The sequence below is a fragment of the Sceloporus occidentalis genome, unplaced genomic scaffold, assembly GCF_023333645.1.
Source record: "Sceloporus occidentalis isolate IW3139 unplaced genomic scaffold, rSceOcc1.0.p SCAF_2, whole genome shotgun sequence".
Taxonomy (NCBI): domain Eukaryota; kingdom Metazoa; phylum Chordata; class Lepidosauria; order Squamata; family Phrynosomatidae; genus Sceloporus; species Sceloporus occidentalis.
Window position 1 is genome coordinate 54,762,347 of NW_028316982.1, and position 25,756 is coordinate 54,788,102.

At 45.5% G+C, this 25,756-nt stretch overlaps 1 protein-coding gene across 5 annotated transcripts in view; it reads right to left on the bottom strand.

Moving 5' to 3' along the window:
* STAG1 (STAG1 cohesin complex component) overlaps positions 1 to 25,756 on the bottom strand; it is a 195,302-nt gene that overhangs the window by 98,571 nt on the left and 70,975 nt on the right. For all 5 annotated transcript variants that reach the window (XM_089509442.1, XM_089509441.1, XM_089509445.1 and 2 more), the window contains exon 3: positions 20,618 to 20,720. In XM_089509442.1, the coding sequence (XP_089365568.1) occupies positions 20,618 to 20,720 (103 nt within the window). The remainder of the gene's footprint in view (positions 1 to 20,617; positions 20,721 to 25,756) is intronic.

Genomic DNA, 25,756 nt, shown 5'->3' on the forward strand with positions numbered 1-25,756 from the left:
TCCCTACTGGTGATTTTTGCATCTTCTATTTTGCAGTATTTTAATAAAGTACCTGTGTATACTGCCATATTCTGGCAAGGACTTTATTTCACACATTGTTTTTTTTATGGTTTTCCATTTTTTCACCTCCAACTTTCTGACTGGCTGTTAATTCTGGAACAGAGCCAACCATCCTCACTATTATTATGTATAAGCACTCCATTTGTATGGGCAACTTACAATATTAAAACACTTATCAAACCTTAAACCAAAATATAAAATACAGTCATCCCTCCATTTTTACAGGGGATCTGTTTTGGAAAATGGAAATTTGTAGATATTCAAGCCCCATTGGCTTGAATGTCTGTGGGCGCCACGCATGCTATTTTAACCCGCTCAGCTTGCTGGCCCGCGGATCGAAACCGCAGACTCAAAGTCCGCGAAAATAGAGGGACAACTGTATAGCCTAAAAGCAGAGACACAAGAACAGGACAGAACATTTTTAGCCCTAATGCACAATGAAGATGAGACATTTTGTGATGTTTTGTTGTAGAATTCACGAAGAATTACACTTATCAACAATGTAAGTACATTTTGTAAACAATGGCCAAAATTTTCTTGGTGATTTAAAGCTAGTTAATGACCATGTATGTGTGTCTAGGTTATGTCAGCATAAGTGGATAGATGTTTCACAAGAAAGTATCTAGTAGTTCAGTGCACAGCCATTTTGCTAAGCTGTAAAATACAGTGGGGACTCGTTATCCGTGGACTTGCCATCTGCAGATTTCAGCATCCACGGCCGGCATGCATGTGGCCACACCACCATTAGGAACAGCTCCCATTGCCCCCAATAACAGTCCATGCACACACTGCCATTGGGGACAATGGGACTTGAGGTCCCATGGTTTTTGGTATCAGTGGTTTGTGTGTATGTGTGTGTCCGGAACAGATTCCCCATGGATACCAAGTTCCCACTGTAGTGGCTGGACAGTGTCACACGCAGGTCTGTCTCTCCTTAAGTCCACTTACCATCCATGTGGGTATCCAGGGATGCACAAGAGGTTCCCTTCCACAATTGCCTTATCCATCAATATGCTGGCAGAACATTGTGCTCTGCCATTTCCAAACAGGATCTTGGCCAATTCACCCAAATTTCACCCACTTACCAGGTAGAATTGAGACAAATAGTCATAATAAGAATGTTCAAAATGTGGTGGATTGTTTTTCAAACTAAAGTAATATTGTTGTTGTTAAAAGTATTTCTGTATCATCTCCCAACCCACAAGGGCTCCAGAGATGATAAATAATTAAAAACCAATTAAAGCAATGCAGAAATAAAAACATTTTAAAAACACATTAAAATACTCTTTTATAACTCCTAAAAGGAGTCTAAAAAATCATAGGATCCAGTTTTAAAACAGAAATTCCAAACACTGGATTCCATGTTGAAGAGCAATCTTTTGGCTGCTCACCAGAAGCTTAACAGTTGGGACCAGCCTAACTTCCTTACATAGAGAGTTCCACAGTTGAGGCACTGCTATAGGAAAAGACTTGTTATTTGTATTCACAAACCTAACTTCATAATGTTTTGGGACATGCAAGAGGGTCTACTTTGAAGACCTCACATATCTGTCAGGCCCATATGGGAGGAGGTAGTCTTTCAGATAGTCTGGTGAACTGAACTCAGAGTCACACTGGAGGCCAATGCAGTTCTTGCAAGAAAAGTGTTATATGGCCTCTAAAATTCACACCTGACACCACTCTGGCTGCTGCATTTTGTACTAAGTGAAGATTCTGAACACTTTTAAAGGGCAGCCCCACATAGAGCTCATTACAGTAATCTAATTTGGAGGTAACATGAAACACTGTGGCCTTCCCCAAGAAGTGGTGCGCTCGCACACCAACCCAAACCAGGAAAAAATGCTCCTGGTAACTGCAGTAATCTGGCTTTCCAGGAGCAGTACTGACTCCCAAGCCACAAACCTGATCTTCCAGAGAGAGTACAACTCCATCCATAATTTAATATATAAATCAGAGTATAGTGGAGTCACCTTTCTTAGAGGTCTTTAAACAGAGGCTGGATGGCCATTTATCGGGGATGCTTCGATTTCAATTTCCTGTATGGCAAGGGGTTGGACTGAATGACCCTTGCAGTCTCTTCCAACTCTATGATTCTATGATTTAATGTATGGGGACAGTAAATCACTTAAGCTGTTTGTTTGTTTTTGAAGGGGGGGGAGTTTGGTGAACCATTATGTAGAAGTGATGTGCTCTGGCTGTCAGTAAGTTGACCACATTTGGGGAAACAGTGGAATTATCACTAAGGTCAGGAAATACAAAGAAATGTACAGTATATCCCAATCTCTCAGCCTAAAGCCAACATCTGATAAACCTTCTATTGATGCAGCTTGACTGGAACTGTGAATTCAAAGGCTCTGTCATGCATCCAGCAGGATAGAACACATGGCTGTCAGACTCTATTCAGCTTGGTGGGCTACAAACAGTGTAAGCCTGGTAATGAATCTAAAGTAACAGATTTCTCAATGACAGCTAAATGGAAATAACATCAAAGCACTTAATTTTAAGTGAGGGATTGGTTTGTGTGTGTGTGTGTTTTAAAGAAAGGCTCCTCAGAAAACCTAACATTTTAGGAGTTTTATCAAGAGTTTGTTGACAGCAGGACATTAGGTGAAACATATATTGTTCAATTTCAGCTCACTCTTCAGTTCACACAATTCTACTGCAATCCAACAATGCTCTAAGCATTTAAATATTGAGCAACACTTTGTGTGTGTATGTGTGTGTGCACGCACACACACACACACACCACCCAATAAGATGCCAATGACTTTTATTTGAAGACATGCTCTAGTTGAAAGACTATCCTTCTTAAAGATGAAAACTGTAAGAAAAGAAGGAAGGGGTCCTGAAACTTCCTATCAACAGTTAGCAGAGATTTGAACAGGAGTGTAGGTTATTGGGTTTTACTCATTAACTGAGACATATTTTTCAAAGACATAGACATGTTAGTCTGGATCAGTATGCAAAAGCATCTTGTGGCATTTTTGAGACTAACGTTCAAAACACACTGCAGAAATAATCCAGTCTGAGACCGCTTTATCAACCCTTGCTCAATACTAGGTAACTGTTGGAACTCTAGTTTTGTGAGACATTTAGCCTTCTCCATCCGAGAGCTCTGGTGTCACAATAAACTACAACGCTCAGGATTCCCTAGCACTGAGCCAGGGTGGCTAAAGCAGTCTCAAACTGGATTATTTCTGCAATGTATTTTGGACCTCTGGTGATATCTACACTGCAGAATTAGTGAAGTTTGACACTGCTTTAACTGGCATGACTCAATGCTGTGGAATTTTGGAGTTTGTAGTTTTGTGAGATATTTAGCTTTCTTTATCAGAGAGCTCTGGTGCCACGACAAACTACAAATCCCGGGATTTCATAGCAATGAGGCATGACAGTTAAAGCGGTGTCAAGTGGGGCAGCAGCTTGTCTGATGGAAAAAAAGAAAAGTTGGTAACATAAGCTTTTGTGGGCTTAGGTGTATGAGAATCTATGCTACCAACTTCTTTCTTTCTCTCAGTTAGTCTCAAAGATGCTACAAGATTCCTTTCCAACTGATACTTATTATTTTACTAGTTTGTGTCCAGCAATCATTTTTTACATTTGCAGCTATACAAAGAAATTAGCATATATATTTTTAAAAAGCAAACCTATGCACTTTTTTGACAATGGATAAGTAACCATCCTATCACTAGCTTTTTCTCCTCAAACACTTATATTTATTGTTATTTTATTAGTATTTAAGGGATTTATATCCTGCCTTTTCCCCAAAAAGAGATCCAAGGTGGCTTACAATAATTTAATTATATGTCTATCAGCCCTTGTGCTCTTGGCACAGTTTAGGTTCCAAGATCTAAATGTGTTACTTTGTAAAGAGTGTAATGAATTTTTATTTTTCAGCTGGAGTATTATTTTTAATGCTTAGCTGGAGATTTCATTCTTTCCTCCTGTTGTCTTCTATTTTATCCAAATCCCTGGTGACAAACCCTAAAAAAGATATTCCTCTTGTATATTATTTATCTGAGGAAAGCCTCTCACAGAATGGTGGCAGCAGAGCGTTTAGTGTGCATATCTGACAGTATTTACAACTGCATATATATCTATGACATATGCAAGGACTGTGCCATTTATTCTGTATTTTAGCATAACAAAATAAGATAATTTTTAAAATTATGCTTAACATATACATTTTTCTTTCTTGTAAACTACCAAGAAAGTGACATTTTTAAATGGTACTTCTAGTGTGTTCATATAAGGGCAGGTTTAGACTTATTAGAGCTTTTAAGCAGTCAACATTTCGGTAAGCATTCAATGCTTTCAGATACTCACAGATAGCAACAGCCTATTCAGCCCTCCTAAGACTTAATATCTTCCAAATATCTCTCTTCTCCTCATTTCTTTGAACTCACAACTCATCCTATCTACTGTAGTTCCCTTACTGCCATCTTTTCACAACACTTGTCAAAGGCCCAAATTTTGCTCTATGATTTAACATTTCCATATCAGAAGTGAGAATAAATTATGCAATCCTACTAAAAACTGCTGAATTCACTAAAGCATAACTGACATCCCAATATGTAATTTTACTGCTGTGTCTCATTCCACGTTTCTCAAGTAGTTTCAGATGATTATCACTTTGAACAAGGCTTGATGTTAAAATATTTATTTTCACACTTGTGAACGATTCAGATGAAACAAGCAAATATACACTTTTTTCATTTCCTCTTTCAGTAACTCTGAGAAAAGAACATTTGCACAGTAGCTATTTCCATTTCAGGCTTACATTACGGAGATGTTGTACTCAGCTAGTGGCTGAACAGGAAACTTCCGTTCTGTTTATAAAGCATCAACAACGTGCTGTTTTGCAGCAGTAGCTTTCAAAGGTGTGTCAAATTATTCTGGCTCTATACTCAGTTAAAGACATGGGAGTGCCAACACATATAACAGTCCTAAGGAGAAATCTGTACTCAGGACAAGATGCTACTGTCAGAACAGAACACGGAGAAACAGCATGGTTCCCAATTGGCAAAGGGGTCAGACAAAGCTGCATCTTATCACTCTACCTGTTTAACTTATATGCAGAACATATTGTAAAGAAAGCAGGCTTGGACACAGGAGGAGAAGGAGGAGTGAAAATAGGAGGAATATGATATGCAGATGACACCATAATACTAGCAGAAAACCTCCTAGACCTGGAACAACTACTAAGAAAGATCAAGGAAGAAAATGCAAAGTCAGGCTACTGTTGAGCATAAAGAAAACAAAAATAATGACAATGGAGAAGCTAGACAAATTCAACCTAGACAATTAAGGAATAGAAATAGTAAAAGAGTTCTCATACCTAGGATTAAACATTGATAAAATGGGAACTGCAGTCAGGAAAGGAAATCAGAAGAAGATTAAGAATAAGGAGAGTGGCTATCAAGTCAGAATCGTACAAACCACTGTTTCCCCTGTTACCATGTGTGGATGTAAGAAATGGACAGTAAAGAAAGAAGACAGGAGATGTCTTGTCAGTTTCTTCATTCCACCTAAACTGTTATGGATTACTTCAATCTTCAATTCTCATGCCATATTTGCTACCAAAGTCTTCAAGGTTCATGTTGCTTAATTACCAACATAAACTAAAATCAGTACTTTCTAATGTACACTTGTATTCCTCCCTTATCTATGAATTTTACTAAAGGCCAGCTGCTGCAATTTCTAGTTTATAAATGAACTGGCTAGCCTTGCTTCTGTTTCTCTCTCTCTCTCTCTCTCTCTCTCTCTCACACACACATTCCCAGGATGAAGCTCCATATCTTGTTATTCCCTGCTGTTCACTAAATAACAGATGTAAAGCACCTCAAAACAGAATTGGGAAGAGCTCCTTTAATGAAAGTATACCCAAGATTAAAGGAAAGCTCTACTTCATAATACAGTTGCAGATCAGTGTATTTTTAATATGTTAAGATTCCTGAACTTCAGTGACGTTTTGAAATAGTCTGAGTACTATCATATGGCCGAGAGACCTATTCATACTGTGAATTTCATACACAGTCCAAAAGGACCGGATGCTTACCTGTATGTAACTGTAGTTCTTTGAGTGGTCATCTGCGAATCCACACAAATGGGTTATTCTGTGCCTGTGCAGCAATTTCGGATCCTACTGGAATCGCTAGGGAAGACTTTTTGGTGGTAGCTCTGCCCACCCTCTATATAGGCTCAGTGTCTTCCTGCCCTTTCTCAGTTCAAACAGTCCACCATAAGAGCAGAGAAGCAGGACATGACAGAGAGGAGGATGGACAGGATTTGTGTGGATTCGCAGATGACCACTCGAAGAACTACAGTTACATATAAGCAACCTGCCCTTCTTCTTTGTGATCTCTGCGAATCACACAAATGGGTTAGACTGATAAACTGAATTTATCCCAGAGGAGGGTGTGTCCTGGCAATAAATAAAGCTATTTATTAACCAGGAAAAACAGTGTGATTGCGTGTCATTTAATAGTTGTCAACTAACCTCAATGTGTTGCAGAAAGAAGCAAAGCTCTGCCAAAGGCTGCCTCACGAGGTTGTCTGGTATCAAGTCTGTAATGCTTGATAAAGGTCAGCAATTGTGACCAGACTGCAGCCTTACAAATGTCCTCCAAGGGGATGCTAGACAGGAAGGCAGAGGAAGTATGGAAGTGGGCACAGATTGCCGCAAGGTAGCATCTCAACGGGGAGATGGAAATGTCAGACCCAAAGAGAGAGCTGAGGAACTCGAGAACAATGGGGACATCGACCTCTGAGGAAGATAGTCCCCTGTCAGTCAGAAAGGACAGGAATTTGTTCCACTCGAGGGAGTAGGAGCGCTGAGTGGAAGGCTTATGGGAAGCCAAGATGACCTTCCGAACCAGGGCTGAGAGACAGTTCAAGGTCGGATCCTCCAGGCGACAAGGCCTCTGCGGTGATGAACCTGACCGTTTTGGAGGGTCAGGAGGTCGGGAAGGAGAGGCAGCGACCAAAACTGGTTGTTGGAGAGGTGGAGAGAGGCGCAACCACAGCTGTCTCGGCCACCACAGGGTGACAAGGATTGCGTCCGAGCGGTCTGTTCGGAGCTTGGATATCACCCTTGTGATGAGAAGAAAGGGAGGAAATGCATAGACCATCTTGTCCGACCAGTGGAAGAGGAAAGCGTCTCCTAACGACTGGTCGGAAGGAGTCCTGGAACAGAACTGAATGCATTGGAAGTTCAGATGAGAGGCAAACAGGTCGATGTCCGGAGTTCCCCAGAGGGAGAACAAATGGAATATGACGTAAGGGTTGAGTTGTCACTCGTGACAAAAGTCTGGAGCCCTGCTCAGTCTGTCTGCAAGCACATTCTCTGTCAAGGAAATGCAACATGGGACATGCAGTTATAGAAATAAAATATGTATGTGAGAGTCAGAATGACTAAGCATGAACAATTAAGAAATCACACAGGTGTAAAGGATGATATAATTTAGAAGTCTTGGGAGCCAAGGACAAAATTAAGGAATGTACATTGGTAACACCTGAGACTTGTTACATGTACAAGGTGATCAGATGATGTTCATGGATTGGACTTGAGTATGGGATGAACAAAAGTCAACCAATCATTGTGAATGTACACACCCACTGGGTGGTAACTGTCTAGTGGGTGGTAACAAACATTTGCTATAATAATTGCCAGTTTTGCTAATGTAACTTGTGGGTAGTTGAGGAGTATTGGTAGAGTGCAGAGATATTGTGGATTGTTGGGCATATAGAGATAGTAACTGTATATAGTAGAATAAAGTAGATCTTTTATCTAAGACTACTGAGTTGTGTTGGTGTCTTGAGTGAAGATACAAGAACCAGAAGAATCCTGATGGTGTTTGGAGACATCTGAAGAAGAAGAGTGAGAAGGCTTGGAGAAGATTGTCAGGGCCTTCAGCCTATTCTCAGAAAACTCTGCTGCTTTGGGAGAAAGCAATAACCACTGACCAAAGCAGGTCAGCTCAGCTTCATTAACAAGGTGGTGAGTTACAGCCTGAGGTGAAGAGCAACAACTCCCATCATCCCTGACATTCTCCTCCCCTGGAAGATGGATGGCTTGCATGATGATGTGTCTGAGGATGCACCAGTTCCAAATCTTGAGGGTGAGAGCGAGGAGGGTGGAAGATCTGGTACCTCCTTGCTTGTTGATGTAGTACATCACCATCGTATTGTTGGTGAGAAGCAAGACTACCTGGTCCCAAAGCAAGGTTTCAAAGGCCTTCAGGGCTTTCCGGACCGCTAGGTAGCAGAGTTCTTCTGGAGACCATCTCCCGTTGACAGAGAGGTGGTTGCATCCGGTGGTGGAAGTGTCCACAGTGAGTGTGACCTGGGGCTGATGAGGCAGGAAGGGCATGTCCATGCAGGCGTTCTGTGGGTCAAGCCACCAATGGAGGGAGCAAGCCACCGGCCTTGGAATGGTGATCCATTTTTGTGGGTGGTCATAGGTCGGATTGAAGACGGTGAGAAACCAGGATTGGAAGGACGCATGCAGACGTTGAAGAGACTTTTTGTCCTTATGATGCGAAGAGTCTTTGCCCTTGTCCTTAGAAGACTTATGCTTGTTTTTATCAGACTTGGAGCCGTCGGAGGACTTTTTCCACTTAGGGGAGGGCAGCTGCCTGGATCCCTAATCATCGGTAGCTTTGCGTTTCTCCATGATGGGAGACTGCGGAACCTCAGCGGAATGTATGCCCTCGGCAGAAGGAGCCTTGGGAGTGACCTTAGAATAAGCAGGAGGCCTCAAAATTTGCGCATAGAGCAAAGAGCAAAGGCGAATCTCCCTGTTCTTCCTGGCCTGTGGTGTAAAGGCCTTGCAGTGAGGGCATGTAGAGACACTGTGACCCTCGCCCAAGCAAAGGAGGCACATAGAATGGCCGTCCTGGCTGGGAATCTTTCCTCTGCACTCGATGCATCTTTTGAAAGAGTGCGAGGACATCGTCAAAAGCTGAAGGATGAGACGAGAGAATGGTCAAACAAGCTGGAAAATACCATTAATCAGAGTCCAAAACAAGTCCAAATCAATATCCAAAGAGAAGTCAAAGCCAAAATGTGGTCAAAAGCAAAAGAAGGAGCGAATTCCAAGCAAGGTCCCTTGTGAGGTTCACGCAATGGACAAAAGGAACTGAGAAAGGGCGGGAAGATACTGAGCCTATATAGAGGGTGGGTGGAGCTACCACCAAAAATTCTTCCCTAGCGATTCCAGTAGGATCCGAAATTGCTGTGCAGGCGCAGAATAACCCACCTGTATGATTTGCAGAGACCACAAAGAAGAATGCTGAATGCTGGGGGAGGAAACTATATACACAGGAGACGAAATATGGTACTTGTTGTCCCTGATTAAATGAAGAAAACTTAAAGCGTGTGTGTACAAGATTTGTGTATCTTTTGCTTGAAAAAGGGAGTGTGAAGTCTATTCCAAAACTGAAAATATACTTCCATGTTTAATAGGAAAATTTGGTACAAAATGTGTATAAAACCTTCATACTGCTTGTTTTAAATTTCTCAATTATTAGAAATGAAATTAAAAAAAAATCCACCACATGGGGGAGGGTATCCCAAGTATAGCCAATTATATACAGTGTGACCTTGGTGTTTGTGGACTTGCCATCTGCGGGTTTGAGTATCCATAGACGGCAAGCTTGCATTGTCCCCAACGTGCCACATCGCATTGGGGACAACTGGACTGAAATCCTCCCTCCCTCCCTCCTTCCATCCCCCCACTCTCCTTCCTTCCTTTCTCCCCTCCCCCCCTTGAGGCTTCTGCCCCAGGCTTGGCTTCCAGGGCAATTCTGAGGCAGAGGCTGGAGCCCCATCAGCTGGAGGGAGCCAGAGCCAGGCCCGAGGCTTGAGACTCAGAGCTTGGATGTTCTGTCCCGGGTGTTGGGCCTCTAGGGGCCTCCGAGACACAAGCCTTGGCACCAGCTCCAGCCTCCACCTCTGAACTGCCCCCAAAGCCAAGCCCAGGGCAGAAGCCTTGAAGAGGGAGGGAGGGAGGGAGGGAGGGGGAGGACCTCAGTGCATTTGCCCTAACGGGGACAAATGCACTGGAGGATATGTGTGTCTAATCTATTTAATTAGCAATTCATTGTCTGCGGGGAAATCCCCTGATCCTGGGTGGTGTTCATTTGCATGTACTGAGTCTTGATTTTTGGTGTTTTACTAACTGCTAATTAATTGTTAATCAAATAGACACACATATTCTCCTACATATCATCCCACCCTGAGGCCTTGCCATTCAACAACAGACCAACACACAGATTAACATGTAAATCACTTCCTCCCAATCAAGGATCACACAAGTATATATACACCACACACTTCCATGCCACCACTTTCTGAAGACGCCAGCCATAAATACAGGCTAAGTGTCAGGAATACATTCTTCCAGAACGTGGCCACATGGCCCAGAAAACTATGGATGCAGGCTGTGAAAGTCTTCGACTTCATATTTTGAATATATTTCACCTTCCATATTGGAACAGAGTTCATGGAATGGAATGAATATGGGTTGAAGGATGTATACGGACGTTAATAGAAGGACAGGTTGCTCACCTGTAACAGTATTTCTTCAAGTGGTCATCTGTGAATACATACAAATGGGTTTCACTGCGCCTGCGCAGTGCTGTTCGGAAACTTCTGGAATCACTGGGCAAAGTTTACTTTGCAACATATAGAAACTTTTTGGCGGTAACTCCGCCCACCCGTTATAAGGCCCCTGCCTTCCCGCTCTTTCCCCAGTTCCGCAATTTTTCCGCCAAGCAGGCGATGGAAAGAGCCAATAAGAGCAGGACACTGAGGGGATGGACGGGTGGGATTTGTATGTATTCGCAGATGACCACTCGAAGAAATACTGTTACAGGTGAGCAACCTGTCCTTCTTCTTCGTGGTCTCTGTGAATCATACAAATGGGTTTACACTGACAAGCTTAGGTAAGCGGCGGAGGGAGTGTCCTGAAACCAAAGCTATGGTAAACCAAGGGTATATTTATTGCAACAATAAACACCTTGAACCATAAAAAGAGTCAGTCTTTTTGTTCATGCACATACTCAACACAGCAATAACATTGCAAAACCTGAGAAGGGGATCAAAGGTCATGCAAGACCAGTCCCATTGGAATTGTGCAAACCCACATTCAACAGAATGTAAAACGGTGGCATTATGTACATAAACACTGAAAACACAAACCATCAGTATTGCAATCAATGCAACCCTGAAACCAACACAGCCCTCCCGAAAGCTGCGTCTCAGATGGCTCTGGTGTCCAGCCTATAGTGCTTTATAAAAGTCAATGGCTGGGACCAGACAGCAGCCTTACAGACATCCTCCAAGGGAATGCCCGACAGGAATGCAGAGGATGCTGATACTGCTCTCGTGGAGTGGGACCAAACCCTGCCAGGGAGAGGTTTGCCCGACAGTTCATAGCAGAGGTGGACGGTACCAGCCACCCATTTGGAAAACCTCTGCGCAGACACGGGCAACCCCTTCTTCGGTTCCGAGTAGCATTGGAAACGTCTCTCGGACCGACTGGAGGCAGCAGTTCTATCCAGGTAAAATGCCAGCGCTCTCCTGACATCAAGAGAGTGCAGGCTTCGCTCCGCATCCGAGGTCGGATTGGAAGCGAGGGTAGGCAACACAATGTCCTGGCACATGTGGAAAGCAAACACAACCTTAGGCAAAAAAGTAATGTCTGTCCGAAGGACCACCTTGTCCTTGTGAAACCTCAGGAAGGGCTGGTCCCTCCGCAAGGCACAGAGTTCGCCCTCACGGTGGGCAGAGGTGATGGCCACAAGAAAGGCAGTTTTCCAAGTCAGTAGTCTCAAGTCCGCTGTGGCCATCGGTTCAAAGGGCTTGGATTGGAGCGCGGCCAGCACCGCCTCCAAGCTCCAAGCCGGGGTCGGTACCGACACAGGAGGGTACAGGTTGGCACATCCCTTCAGGAACCCCTTCACCAGGGGGTCCCTAAAGAAGGAAGCCCTACCCCCAAACTGGTACCTGGAACAAATGGCAGAGAGGTAGCACTTGATGGATGTGAGGCACAACCCCTCATCCAACAAAGCCATCAAAAACTCCAGCACCACTGGAGTGGAAACTTGAGCAGGAGACAAGCCCTTTCAATCAAGGAAGAGGCTAAACCGCCTCCACTTCAGGGCATAGGACCGCTGGGTGGATGGCTTCTGTGCAGCCAGGATCACCGTCCTCACCGCGTCCGGCAGTGCGGCTAGGGCTGGATTCTCCAGGCCACCAGCGGCAGGCTCTCGATGTCCGGGTGCAGAATCCGGCCGTCCTGGATCGACAGCAGGTCCGGACGGAAGTCGAGGCGGAGGAAGCATCTCTTGGAGAGGTGGAGAAGGGATGCGAACCAGGGCTGTCTCGGCCACCACGGAGTGATCAGGATCGCATCCGAACGGTCCGTTGCAATCTTGGACACCACCCTGATGATGAGAGGGAAGGGAGGGAAGGCGTAGAGCAGCTCTCCCGACCAAGGGAAGGCGAACGCGTCTCCGAGGGATCCGTCCGTTCGCCTCCTGGAGCAGAACTGGGGACAGTGGCTGTTCCATTCGGTCGCGAAGAGGTCGACTTGGGGGGTTCCCCACCGATCGAACAGGTTGCTGACCATCTCTGGATGGAGCCTCCACTCGTGGCACACTGAAGGGGATCTGCTTAGGCGGTCCGCCAACTCGTTGTCCTCTCCCGGAAGGTGAATCGCCTGGAGGAGCACCTGTCTCTGGATGCACCAGTCCCAAATGCGAAGAGTAATCTCGAGCAGGGTCTTGGATCTGGTGCCTCCCTGTTTGTTGATGTAATACATCACGGTGGTGTTGTCCGTCCTCAGGAGGACCACCTTGCCTGCGACAGCGAATTCGAATGCCCTCAAAGCCTTCTCAACTGCGAGCATCTCCAAAGCATTGATGTGGAGATACTTGTCCTGGGCCGACCACTTGTCCTTGACAACCAGGTCCGAGCAGGTGGGCACCCCAGCCCTCCACGGAAGCGTCGGTTGTCAAAGTCAATTGAGGCTGAGGTTGATGGAAGGGCATCCCGATGCAGAAGTTGCGGCTGTCCAACCACCATCTCAGTGAAGCGGCCACCGGTCTCGGTACCGTGAGCCACTTGGACGGAGGGTCCTCCATCTGAGAGAAGACTGAGAGGAACCAGGACTGCAGTGGTCGGAGGCGAAGCCTTGCCCACGGTGTCATGAACGTCGTTGATGCCATGTGGCCCAGAGCCACTTGGACGTCTCTGGCCCTCACCCTTCTGTGAGAGATGCAAGGCCTCAGCGATGCCACCAACGCCTGGAGACGGTCCAGAGGGAGGAAGGCGGAGCATCTTTCGGAGTCGAGGATGGCTCCGATGAACTTGGCCTGTCTGGTCGGAGTGAAGTGGGACTTCTCTTCGTTGACGACCAGTCCGAGGGAGTCCAAAAGGTGCAAGGCGAATGAGACTGCCTCTCGGAGCTCGTGCTGTGAGTCGGCGGCAAACAACCAGTCGTCCAGGTACGGGAAGACTCTGTAGCCCTTCTGATGAAGGTATGCCACCACCGGTGCCATGCACTTCGTGAAGACCCTCGGAGCCATGGCAAGGCCAAAGGGGAGCACGTTGTAGTGGTACGCGGTGGAGCCAACGGCGAAGGCGAGGAATCTCCGGTGGGACTCCCGAATTCCGATGTGGAAGTAGGCATCCTTCAAGTCGACCGTCGCGAACCACAGGCCCTGGTGGAGAAGCGGCAGAATAGAAGCCAAGGTTACCATCCGGAACCGGCAGTATTCGAGGAAAAAGTTCAGCTCCCTCAAGTCCAAGATGGGTCTGATGCCCCCATCCGCCTTCGATACCGTGAAGTACCTGGAGAAAAAGGCCCTGGAGCATTGCTCGGGTGGTAAAGGGGAGACTGCCCCCTTGTCCACCAAAGTGCGCACTTCGTCGAGAAGGGTGTCCGAGGGGTGAGTGGACATGAAGGTTCCGGTTGGGGGGAGCTCTTGGAACTCGAGGGCATAACCCCTACGGACGATGTTGAGAACCCACGAGTCCGTAGTAATAGAGGCCCAGGTGGTGACAAAGGGCCTTAAAATGTCCAAAAAGAAAAAGGAAGGAGAGACGAAGCGCGCTGCAACCGTTCAGGCTCTCTTCTTCCCCTGGTCGGTGTCCTGCCGGCGGGACTTTCGGTACCGGGAAGGAAAGTTGCGACGGCTAGAGGAGGAGGAGGACTGAGAGGGGTACCGGCATCTCTGGGAGCCCTGCTGCTGAGGTTGCCGGTCTTGTGGGAAGGTCCCCTGTGACTGACCTTGCGGCTGCCACGAGCGCTGCCTCTTTCTGAAGGGCAAGATGGGAGCCGATGACATCCCGTGCTTCTTCACCGCAGCCTTCATTCTGAACTTGTGGTTCAAGCGCTCGTTGGTCTCGGCGTGGAAGAGGCCGCTACCATCCAGGGGCATGTCCTCTATGGCTGACTTGACGTTGGCATTGAGGTCCGAACCCCTCAGCCACGCATGCCGGCACAGAGCCAACGAAGCCGACATCGCCCGTCCCGCACAGTCAGACACGTTTCTGGAGGCAGTGATGAGCCAGCTGCCGATCGAATGGGCCTCATCACGGATCTCTACCAGGCGTCGCTGGGTTTCGTCTGGGACGTCCGGGCCGAGTGGCGAGATCCCCTCCATGAGGGTCTGGATGTACGCCCCCATGCAGGCGTTATAGTTGATGGCCTTGACTGCGAGGGCTGCCGCCGAGTAGGCCTTCTTGGCCAGACCATCAACCTTCTTAGCTTCCCGGTCGACTGGGGAAGTTGCCTGCTTGGGGACAAAGCCCTGCTGAGCCCCCTCTACACTCGCCGAGTTCTGCTTGGGGTGTTCGGCCAACCAAGAGCAATTCGACGGGGAGATCCGGTAGAGGGACTCGATCTTCCTGGACAATCCGATGAGGGAAGCTGGCGCATCCCACGACCTCCGGACAATGGACTCAAGGGAGGGCAGCAGCGGGATGGAGGGAGGCGTGGGCACCCGGCCATGCACCCGACGTTCCACAGGATCCCGAGCCTCCTCCTCGGGATAGGAGAGCTCAATGTCCAGGGCCCTTGCCATCTTAATGATGTGCTCGTTGAAGGAGCGCACATCATCCGTCAGGGAGGAAGGCTCCAGGTGGTGCATCCACTGCGGAGACGCCTGGACAGAGGTGTCGTCGTCGTCCCAGGGCTCCCCCGACGGCAGCAAGGGCTCCCCCTCGGAGTCGGTGTCTGAAGTAAGCGGGATGTCTGGGACCCTGACTCGAGTTGCTAAACACTCCGGGATCTGCAGGGCCGGTGGCTCCATCGGGGAACGGCGTGGTGCAGAGGCTGAGGCCGTCGCATGGGAAGGAGCAGGATCGTCATCTTGGGGGGCCACCAGGCGCAGGTTGAGCCGGGTGAACTCCCTGAAGGCAGTCTCCCTCGGCACTGACATGTAGTATCTCCCGGATTCGGGGTCAAAAAACATGTCAGTGTCCCTCTCCATCGGTTCGTCGACCTCCGAGTGGATGGAAGGCGAAGGTGACAATCTCCGAGGGAGCTCAGCTGCTAACTCATCGGCGCGGGCAAAGTCGACCGTCGACGGCAGAGGTGTGTCCAGGAGAGCGGCCGCATGCGAAGTGGACGAGCCATCAGGGCGCGAAGAGGCTGGTGCTGGAGCCTTCTTTGTCGGGGAGCGTTGCTTGTGGGAAGCACACTCCTTTCCCTTGGAGGAAACCTCTGACCCGGTGTGGTCCTTGGAGGGCTTAGACCTCTTTGGTGCGGAGCCTTCCGTTGCCTCCTTGTGGTGCCTCTTCTTGGACGACCGTGGTGTCTCGGCCCGATCCTCGGGGGGGGAAGAAAGGGTTGTCCGGCAGGTCCAGCAGGACGACGGCTCCCGTGGATTGAGGCTTAGATGTCTTCACCTTTTCCACCGGTGCAGCCTTTCCTGAAGAGGACGCCCCCGTCTCGGGCAGCTTGGAGGCATGTCGAGATGACTTCGACGACGCCTTGGAGGATGGAGTCGGGACCAACGAGGTCTCCGCGCGATCCTTCGCGCGTGAGCCCTCCGGGGACGGCTTCCTCCCGGATTTTTCTCTGGGCTCGGTACCCTCAGACCCTGATTGCTTGTGGGGGTGCTTGGAGGGCTTGTCGGTGGCACTGGGTTTTTGTGAATCACGGGCCACATCGGTGGTGGTGGACGATCCTGACATCGGCGGGGCAGACACCACGCTGGACACACTTGCCCGGGAAGATGAGGCAGGCGGTGGGGCCGGAGGAGCCGACGATGGACGGGGGCCTCCCTCCTGAACCTTGCCCAGAGCAATGGCCGAGGTCAGCCGGGACTCACGGTTCTTGCGAGCCTGGGATGAGAGGGACTTGCAGAGCGGGCAAGCCTTCGTTTCATGTTCCTTGCCCAAGCAGAGGAGGCAGGAGGAGTGCGGGTCCTGGATGGGCACCTTGCCCCCGCAAACATCACACTTCTTAAATGGAGCAGGCATTTTCCGAGGTCGACAAGTTGAAAGGGAAAGTCCAGAAAACGAGGTCAACAGTCTGAGAGTTCGAAGTTACCAGGGGCGGGAGACAAAGAATGGTCAAGAAACGGTCCGAGGTCAAAAGCGAAAGTGATTCCAAATGCAAGCTAAAGCGAGCGAAGTTCCCTGAAGCAGCTAGCGCGGCGGAAAAAAGGAACTGGGGAAAGAGCGGGAAGGCAGGGGCCTTATAACGGGTGGGCGGAGTTACCGCCAAAAAGTTTCTATATGTTGCAAAGTAAACTTTGCCCAGTGATTCCAGAAGTTTCCAAACAGCACTGCGCAGGCGCAGTGAAACCCATTTGTATGATTCGCAGAGACCACGAAGAAGAAATTGCTTTTCCTTCCATAATGAGCACAGCAATTTAAGGTCTTAAGTCTTGAATTCTCACACAGATATCTGTCATAAACCAACAATGAAGTGATAATCTGTGCCATCTTTAACTAATGCAGTGCCAAGATACTGCTTACAGTAGTGAACCAAAAGCCAAAAACTTAATAAGTTTTGCTATTCTCTGAAATTTCAACAAAACAAAACTAGATCAGCTGTGCATGTAGAGGGAACTTATGTATCATTAAGGGATGAACTAGCAGCCAGGAGGGGCAAGGAAACCTTCGATAAGCAACTGGCAAACCCTTTGGGGCAAATCCAGGCCACAAGTGAGAAGGGTCTCACGCACATAAGATGAAATGAGACACATAGATAGTCCAAATATTAACATTTTAGCTGTTACTTACCACAAGTCTAACATGTAACAGCCAAAAATATAAACCTTGAAATAGCCATTAACAATGCTAACACAAAGAACTGCCTTGGCTCAAATTACATTTTAAAATAATAATAACAACAACAACAACAATTTATACTGTATGTCCCACCTCTTCCAAGGATTGAAGCGGGATTACAACATTAAAATAATACAATACAGTTTAAGTAATCAATAAAATACTAATACTGAATTATACATCCCTATTAGTGCGTTAAAAACTCCAAACATCAAATCATACACCATCATGATGGGGGGAGGGGATCTTAAAGGCATCTAAGGTGGTAATAAGACGAATCTGGCTGCTGCATTTTGAATCAGTTGAAGCTTCCGAACCTGGTACAAGGGTAGCCCCAAGTAGAACGCATTACAGAAATCTAGATGAGATTACCAGTGCCGTGTGCCACTGTTTCAGGGTCCTTTTGGTCCAAGTAGGGGCGCAGTTGGCGTATCAACCTAAGCTGGTATCAAGCACTCCTGGCCATCTCATCTACTTGAGATGACAGCTGTAGTGATGAGTGTAACCCCATCCAGGACTGGTTGACAAATCTCCTTCCCCAGACCTAGGGTACCTATCACAAGTACCTCCATTTTCTCTGGATTCAACTTAAGTTTGTTTTCCCTCATCCAGCCCATTACTGACCTAAGACAGGCATCCAGAGGAGAGGTGACATCTGGGTGTCATCAGCGTACTGATAACACCGTGCCCCATGTTTCCAGATGATCTCACCCAGCGGCTTCATGTAAATGTTAAACGGCATGGGGGACAGAATGGCGCCCTGAGGAACACCAGATGTCAGCTCTCTTTTCGAGGAGCAGCTGTCCCCCAGCATCACCATCTGGAATCTGCCTGAGAGGTAGGAACAGAACTACCGCAAAGCGGAACCTGCAATTCCCTCAGGAGTTCCAGAAGGATACCGTGGTCAATGGTATCAAAGGCCGCTGAGATGTTCAAGAGCACCAACAGGATCACACTTCCCCTGTTGATGCCCAGAAGGAGATCATCAACTAAGGCAACCATGGCAGTCTCAACCCCATACCTGATCTGAAGCCAGTTTGAAATGGGTCCAGATAATCAGATTCATCCAAGACAGCCTGGAATTCTCGATCACATTGCCCAAGAATGGTAAAAGAGAGACCGGACTGTAATTATTTCTCACCAGAGGATCCAGGGAGAGTTTTTTCAAAAGTGGTCTAACAACTGCTTGCTTTAATTTTGATGGAAATCTTCCCTCCCTGAAGGATGCATTTATTATAAATTATAATAGTGCTTTTGTTGCATCCCCTCCCTGGGTGGTCAACCAGGATGGGCAAGGATCGAGGGGGCATGTTGTCTTCCTGACACTTACAAGAATCTTATAGACTTCATCGGTATTTACAAACTCTAAATAATCCAGTCTAACAAAGTCCACAGAGTCACTGGACACCTCGCTTTCTGTTTTTATTATAATGCCCGCATCCAGATCGGCCATTCTCTGAGAGATTTTGTCCACAAAAAAGTCATTAAAATGTCAGAGCAGGCTTTAGTTGGTTCCAATAGTAAGTTTAGTGTGGGAGGCAACTGGGTTAACTCTTTAACCACCCTAAACAGCTCTGCTGGACGAGACTCTGCAGATGCAATACGTGCAGTATAGAAAGAATCCTTTGCTGCATTTATTGCCACTCCATAGGAATCTAAATAGTCTCTATGGCGTGTCTTGTCAGATAAGCGTTGATGTTTCCACCAGCTTCGGTCTAGTTGTTGCACGGTCCGCTTCATTTTATGAAGATCTTCTGTGTACCATGTTTTTTTTTATTTGAAGCAGGCTGGAAAGGACGCTCAGGAGCGATACTGTTTATAGCCCTGGTAAGATTGTTATTCCAGGTATCAACCCAGGCGTCGACAGAATTGCTATCATTCCCAACCATAAAATCCTCTACGACTTCCTGGAACCTTTTGGGTTCCATCAGCCTTCAAGGGCAGACCATTCTAATGGGTCCTCCACCCCCAAGGGGAGGTCTGGATAGTGGCCCTAAGTCCCACCTTGACCAGAAAATAGTCTGTCCACGACAGGGCAGAGGTTTAAATTACCTCCGCCCACAGATATTCCTGATCTGGACTAAAGACCACATCGAGTATATTACCAGCACAATGTGTTGGATGTGAGACTAACTGGGACAGGCCCATGGTGGTCATGGAAACCATGAACTCCTGAGCTGCACCTATCAGATCTGATAAGCTGGACTCGAAGGGGATATTTGTCAAATATTCCATGAAGGTAAGCAGCCTTTAAAAAAAATGCATCAATTTTTTCACAGCCCAGGCTCATGATTTACAAAATTTAAAGCAGATGCAGAAAAAACTACATATATGTAAAAACATTAAAATGTTACTGTTAAAAAGTAAATAAATTCGCTAAATTAAATTAAAAACAATTTAAGACATATATCCACTAAAAGACAAGAAATAAAAACAAAAGAGCATACTACTGAAATTCCTGTCCTTCTAAAGAATCTATTCCAAACGTATATCATAATAATGATAATAAAAAGTCTTCATTTGCTGGGAGGACAACCAGGAAGGAATTTGCCTAGTCTCCACAGGAAGGGTGTTCCAGAGCCTAGGAAGCATTGGGGTATGTTTCTCTTCTACCAATAGCACAGATTTTTCAACTTTTCCCCCATCTGACTAACACAAAGGCCCCATATTGGGAAAACTACCAGAAAGTTATGCAGAAAGAGCATTTAAGAGGATAACAGGAATGACACCTGAGGAAATACGAAGAAATAACAGAGTAGCAAGAATGAAATTAGCAAGAGAGAAAAACATACTATCTGCAAAGTTGATTTTATTAGTACTCCAAGAATGCTATACTAATTTCCTAGTATTTCACAGTAGCTGAAAAATCAGGTCTTCCACAGCAGGTTTATTAGACTAATTAAGCAAATGAAGTGTCTGAGCACTAATGATTCATCAGGAAAAAGAAAACTATTTTAACTCTTTCAAACTTCAGATAACATGCTCATGTTACCAAATATTTACATTTATATGGTGGTAAGACTGCTTAGATCAGTGGTACTGTGAGGAAACATGCAGTACTCTCAGAAATGGGAATAAAAAAGGATAATTAATCCCTGTAACAAGTTAGCATCTACTGTTTGCATGCCAACTGTACTGTGTACATTACAAGTCTTCATACTGGTTAAGAGATAAAGAATTCTTCATGTGTAAATTAAGACAATGAGAAGGAACAACATGTATACAAAGAAAAAAATAATTGGCATACTGGAGGCCTGCCAGGACGACCACGTTTTCTTTTCCCCTTCAGTTCAGTTTCTTCCAGCTCACTACCAGCATCTGAATGTGCAGTAGTTTCATTTGTAGAGTCCCTAAAGGAAAATGTCAGTTAAAAATAATTAGTAATCAAAATTGTGTAAATAAAAACACTAAGTAAACATTTAGTAGTAATGCAAACTTTATTTAAACAAGCCGTGGGGCTACTCTGCTTATTCTTTTGTGCAAACTCTCGTGCAAATACAATGGTCTATAGTGATGAGCAGCAGAGAAACTGAAGAAGAAGCAGATAACTTGATCAACCTACATGATTATGACATAAGGGCTGACAGAATCTTTCTGCAACAAAACCACTAATACTTTTAAACCACATTCTCCTCCTATTAATAAACCAGGCCATGTGTGTGTCCTAAAATAATGCAACCTATTAGGTTTAGCAGTCTTATTAAATAGCTTTACAGGAATACAGTATGTTCACCTAAAACAAAGGAAATATATGAATCAACAGATTACTATTGCACTGCCTGTCTACCATATTTCTAGCTACTATGTTGCTTCCTAAACTTATTATGTAATTCCCACTGTGTCTTCCCCATCATCTCCACCATAAGTCTTACAAAATAACACATTCATCATCATCATCATCATCAGTAGTAGTATTATTATTGCTTTAATCAGCAAAATCAGAAAAGGTGCAATTTCCACTGCCCATTGCAGCCTTTTTTATACCCAAAAACTTCAATGGCCTCGGTCCCCTCTGGAGTATGCCTTTGAGCAGCATGGGAGGTTGCAGAGTCGAGAGAAAGAAAAGAAAGTTCTATTGTGCTGACACTTCAGTGCCAGTTCAATGTTTAATCTACCTAGACTATTGTGTGAATGTGCACGCACATACACAACCCTTTCCTCAGTTTGGATGTATACTCAGTTTTGACGGGCGTATTTAACTGTGCTCAATTAACCATAAATAAAATACATTTAAACCCAGACAAAAAGGTGACTGACATTTTACCCTGTGGGAAAAAACCTGGTGAAACAATGGAGAACATGAAGGATATTTTTGCCTTCTATGTGAGTGGGCTGGGGAAAAAAACCCTTCAAGCAAACCATCACTCGCTAATATTGAACCAGATGTATAGTGTCTTATAACATAACAGATTATTTGTCCCCCTAGGTCAGGACTTTCTACTCCGCCAACACTTTGACTTCAGGCAGAGGTTGTTCTCACTATCTCTGTTGCTATGTTGTTTTGACTTCCATGCTCTGTGAGAAGACACAGTCCTGAGATAGCTAGCAAGGTAGTATCAGAGATGTTGTGGATTGACTTCAGTGACACAGAGGCTGGTACTATAGTGTGAAGCCCAATAGAAACCTCTTTGGTGCCAGATGCCAATCTTTTAAACCCTTTTCTTTGTTCATTAGCTCTAATTAAGGTCCTCGTTTAGCCTCACTCTTTTTAAACAAAGGAAGTTCAGGTAAGTCAGCCTGTTCATCAGATGTTGGCACCAATGAACTGTAAGAGTCATGGATATTGATCATTACTGTACTTTATACCAACAGTAGAATAGCAGAGACATGTAGAATAGCAGAGCAGTAGAATAGTGATGGAGCTCACACTAAATCTCCAGGCGGCAAGCAATTAGGTTGACCAAACCAGTGACATCACTAGGGTTGGTGTCACCCCAATGTAGTAACTCATGTTGTCTCTCCCAGGCAGGAAGCCACCCCACAGCTCTGGTGAATGCCAGCAGATGGAGGGATCTGATCTTACATGTCTCCTTCCACCCCATGGAGCAAAGTTAGGGGTGGGAGGGGCTGGGGCAGGGCTCCCAGGGATCCCCCATGGCCCTTCAGAAGGAGGGGAGGTAGGGGCACAGAAGAGGAGGAGGATGCAACCCCTGGCCTGATGCCCCGAAACACACACATCCCAGTAGACAATGCAAGGCTGCTGGTAAGGGGTGGGGTACTGCCACTGCCCAGCAGCCCCTTCCATGTCTGGCAGGGCTGCTGTTCAAGCCAAGAAATGGGGGCAGGAGTGGTGGCAGCAGCGGCAATGGTGGCCACAGATTCTTCCTCTTCCCCTGAATGAAAGGAGTCCGTGGATACCCCTACTGCTATCGCCTTCCTTTCCCGCCCAGCCAGTAGCCCTGCCAGACCTGGAAGAGGCTGCTGGGTGGCAGCAATACCCCCTCCAGCACCTTGTCCTTCATTCCTACCCACTGTTCTGGTGTGCCAGGCATATGGAAAAGGTGCGGCTTGGGACAGATGGTGAGCAACTACTTCACCAGGTGTTCACCTCTCTCTGAGGTGTCACCAGCTGCAGTTGGCACCTCCTGCATGACATCCCTGGAGCAAGCCATCAATAGACAAGTCATCTGAGACTAAATCTTGATCTAAGAGCCCAATACTTTCATAGTCTTCTTCCATAATAGCTGCTATGAGAAACAACAGTGGCAATCCTGTTATATATAAGTCAGGAAGAATACAAAATGTGCAGGAATTTACTTTCCAGGTTTTCTGAGTAAGTATAGGCAGAGGACATATGTGTACTAGGGAGATACAGTTGAAGGATCCATGTTTTCAAAATGGAGCCTTTCGAACTATATTCTCTGATGTTGCAAGTATTCACAAAATAATGCTAAAATTCTTTTAAAAATATAATTAATTTTAAAAGATAAAAGATCAAAGGAATAAATTAGATGGCTGCTCAGCAAAAAACAAAACAAAACTTCATGAAATCAGCAACACAGAATGTCCCTTGTGTTGTCATCAATAAAAGGGTAAAAATGGCATGAGAGGGAACATTAGAGATATGGGTTCTGCACAACTCATATGTCTGATGCCCAAAGATTACACAGATGTATCTGCAATGCAGTTGTTTTAGTTTAGCAGCACTTTTAACAACTGGGACACCATCCTAATGAACCCTGTGATCTGTAATTTAGTGAAGCACTTAGCACCCTGTGCTACAAAGTTCTAATGTACTCTAGTGCACTCCACTGAATGACAGTTTTCAAAGTAACCTGATCAAATTCACACTCCTGACTGAAAAAATTCTAAATATCTTGCTGAATTTTAAGTCCCAAGATTCCGTAGAATGGAGCTGTAACAGTTAAATTGATACAACTGTTTAGTACAGATAGACCTTATGAAGAATTCAGCAGTGTTTCAAAGGTTTCTAAAGACTGCACATTACTAGTCAAGGAAATCTGTCTCATGCAGTCATACATAAGTGTTTAAAGCAGGTGTTCCCAACCTGTGCTCCAAGGAGCCCCTTACAGTTCCATTTGCACTTCATGGATGTTCCACACCCATTCCATGAAAATGAAACAAATAAAAATTGAATGAAATCAAAGAATACAGTGGTACCTCGGGATACGAAATACCCAGGTTACGAAATTTTCAGGATACGAAAAAAACCCATAGGAAATTATTGTTCCGGGTTAAGAAAGTTTTTTCGGGTTACGAAAAAACTTTTGGTGCTTTTCTGCGCGATTTCACACGGAATCGCGGCTTTTCCCCATTAGCGCCTATGGGGATTCGGCTTGCGAAAGCCTTTCGGGTTACGAAATTGACAGCGGAACGAATTAATTTCGTAACCCGAGGCACCACTGTAATAATATATTCTTATATATACTCCTAAACACCATTAACTTGTAATAGGGGCCTCTTAGGGGCTCTGCCGTAGAAATAAGGGCTCCACGAATCAAAAAGGTTGGGAACCCCTGGTTTAAAATAATCTGGTGACCAGTTGGACATGCTAATATTTGTTTGTTTGCTTGTTTGTTATTTATTAGTATTCACAGCCTTCTTTTCCTCCAAGCTTGGAACTCAATGCGGCTCACAATTTTAAAAAAATATAATTAAAAACATAGAAAAACTTAAAACAAGAATTAAACTATTTACAGTATTAAAACAATTCACTCCCAAATTAAAAGAATAAAATTCATTTGAAAACATTAAAACTCTTTAAAACAGTTCAGTCAAAACAATGCAGCACCCCAAACCGGTTCTTTAAAAACTGTATGTGTTCAAATCCTGTCTGAATATGAAGGTTTTAGTTTGCTGACCAAAAGACAACAAGGAGGGGGCTATTCTGCCCTCCCTGGGGAGGGAGTTCCAGAGTCTAGGGACAGCCACTGAGAAACCCCTCTCTCTCATACCCACCAATTGTGCCACCTTTATTTTTGAATGCTTTTCCCTATTAAACAGTGCTGAGGGGGAGCTTTCCATAAGAGACAATTCCCTCTTCCTCTGCAGAAAGAGTGGTCCAGGGAAGTCCGAGGCTGCAAACAGAGCTTTGCAGGCCATATGTGGCTCTAGGGTTACCCTTGCCTCACCCCTGCTTTAGAAAAAGAGCACTTTCATATAGTTTCAACTTGAGAATAAAAACTAGAAAATAGTTTTCTGACATTTGACACTTTGGAAAATACATAAAATTCTAGAAAACGTGAGACACCTGAAGAGGAATGTATCAACATGTAAGTGAAATATGAATGAGCTCAGATGTTAATTAATAAATAGAAGACACGGCTTAAATTAAGTTAAACCTACTGGCTTGTCCTTCTGATTATATTAAACATGTAGAAAAATAGTAAGATGCATTATCAGTATAATGCTAATATGTTTGATAGTTTCAAAAATAACTTTCACATGCAGAGGTTGGACCCACTGAGATACTGCCTGCATCTGCACTGCAGAAGTAATCCAGTTTGACACCACTTTAGCTGCCAGGGCTCAATGCTATGGAATTCTGGAATTTATAGTATGTTGTGGGACCAGAGCTCTCTGACAGAGAAGGCTAAATATCTCACAAAACTGTGATAACTGAAATAGTATCTGATGGTATGGGACATGATCTAGACCAAGGGTAGGTAGGCATGCAGGCAGACGGGTCATACTTCACCCACCACACTGGTGACAAACTGCAACTGCAACTCACTTCCTGTTTCTAATATCTGAGTTCAATGGCAGACTGCAGGACTTTGGCAGGTTGTTTGGGCAGGAGGTATCAAAAACTAAATATGCTGCCTCTAAAAGCTTCTAGGAGTGGCATGTGTTCATTTTGGGCTGAACTCTCCTCATTATATATATATTTGCAGGTAGCTAGGTAGCTACTGTGAGGTAGCTAGGA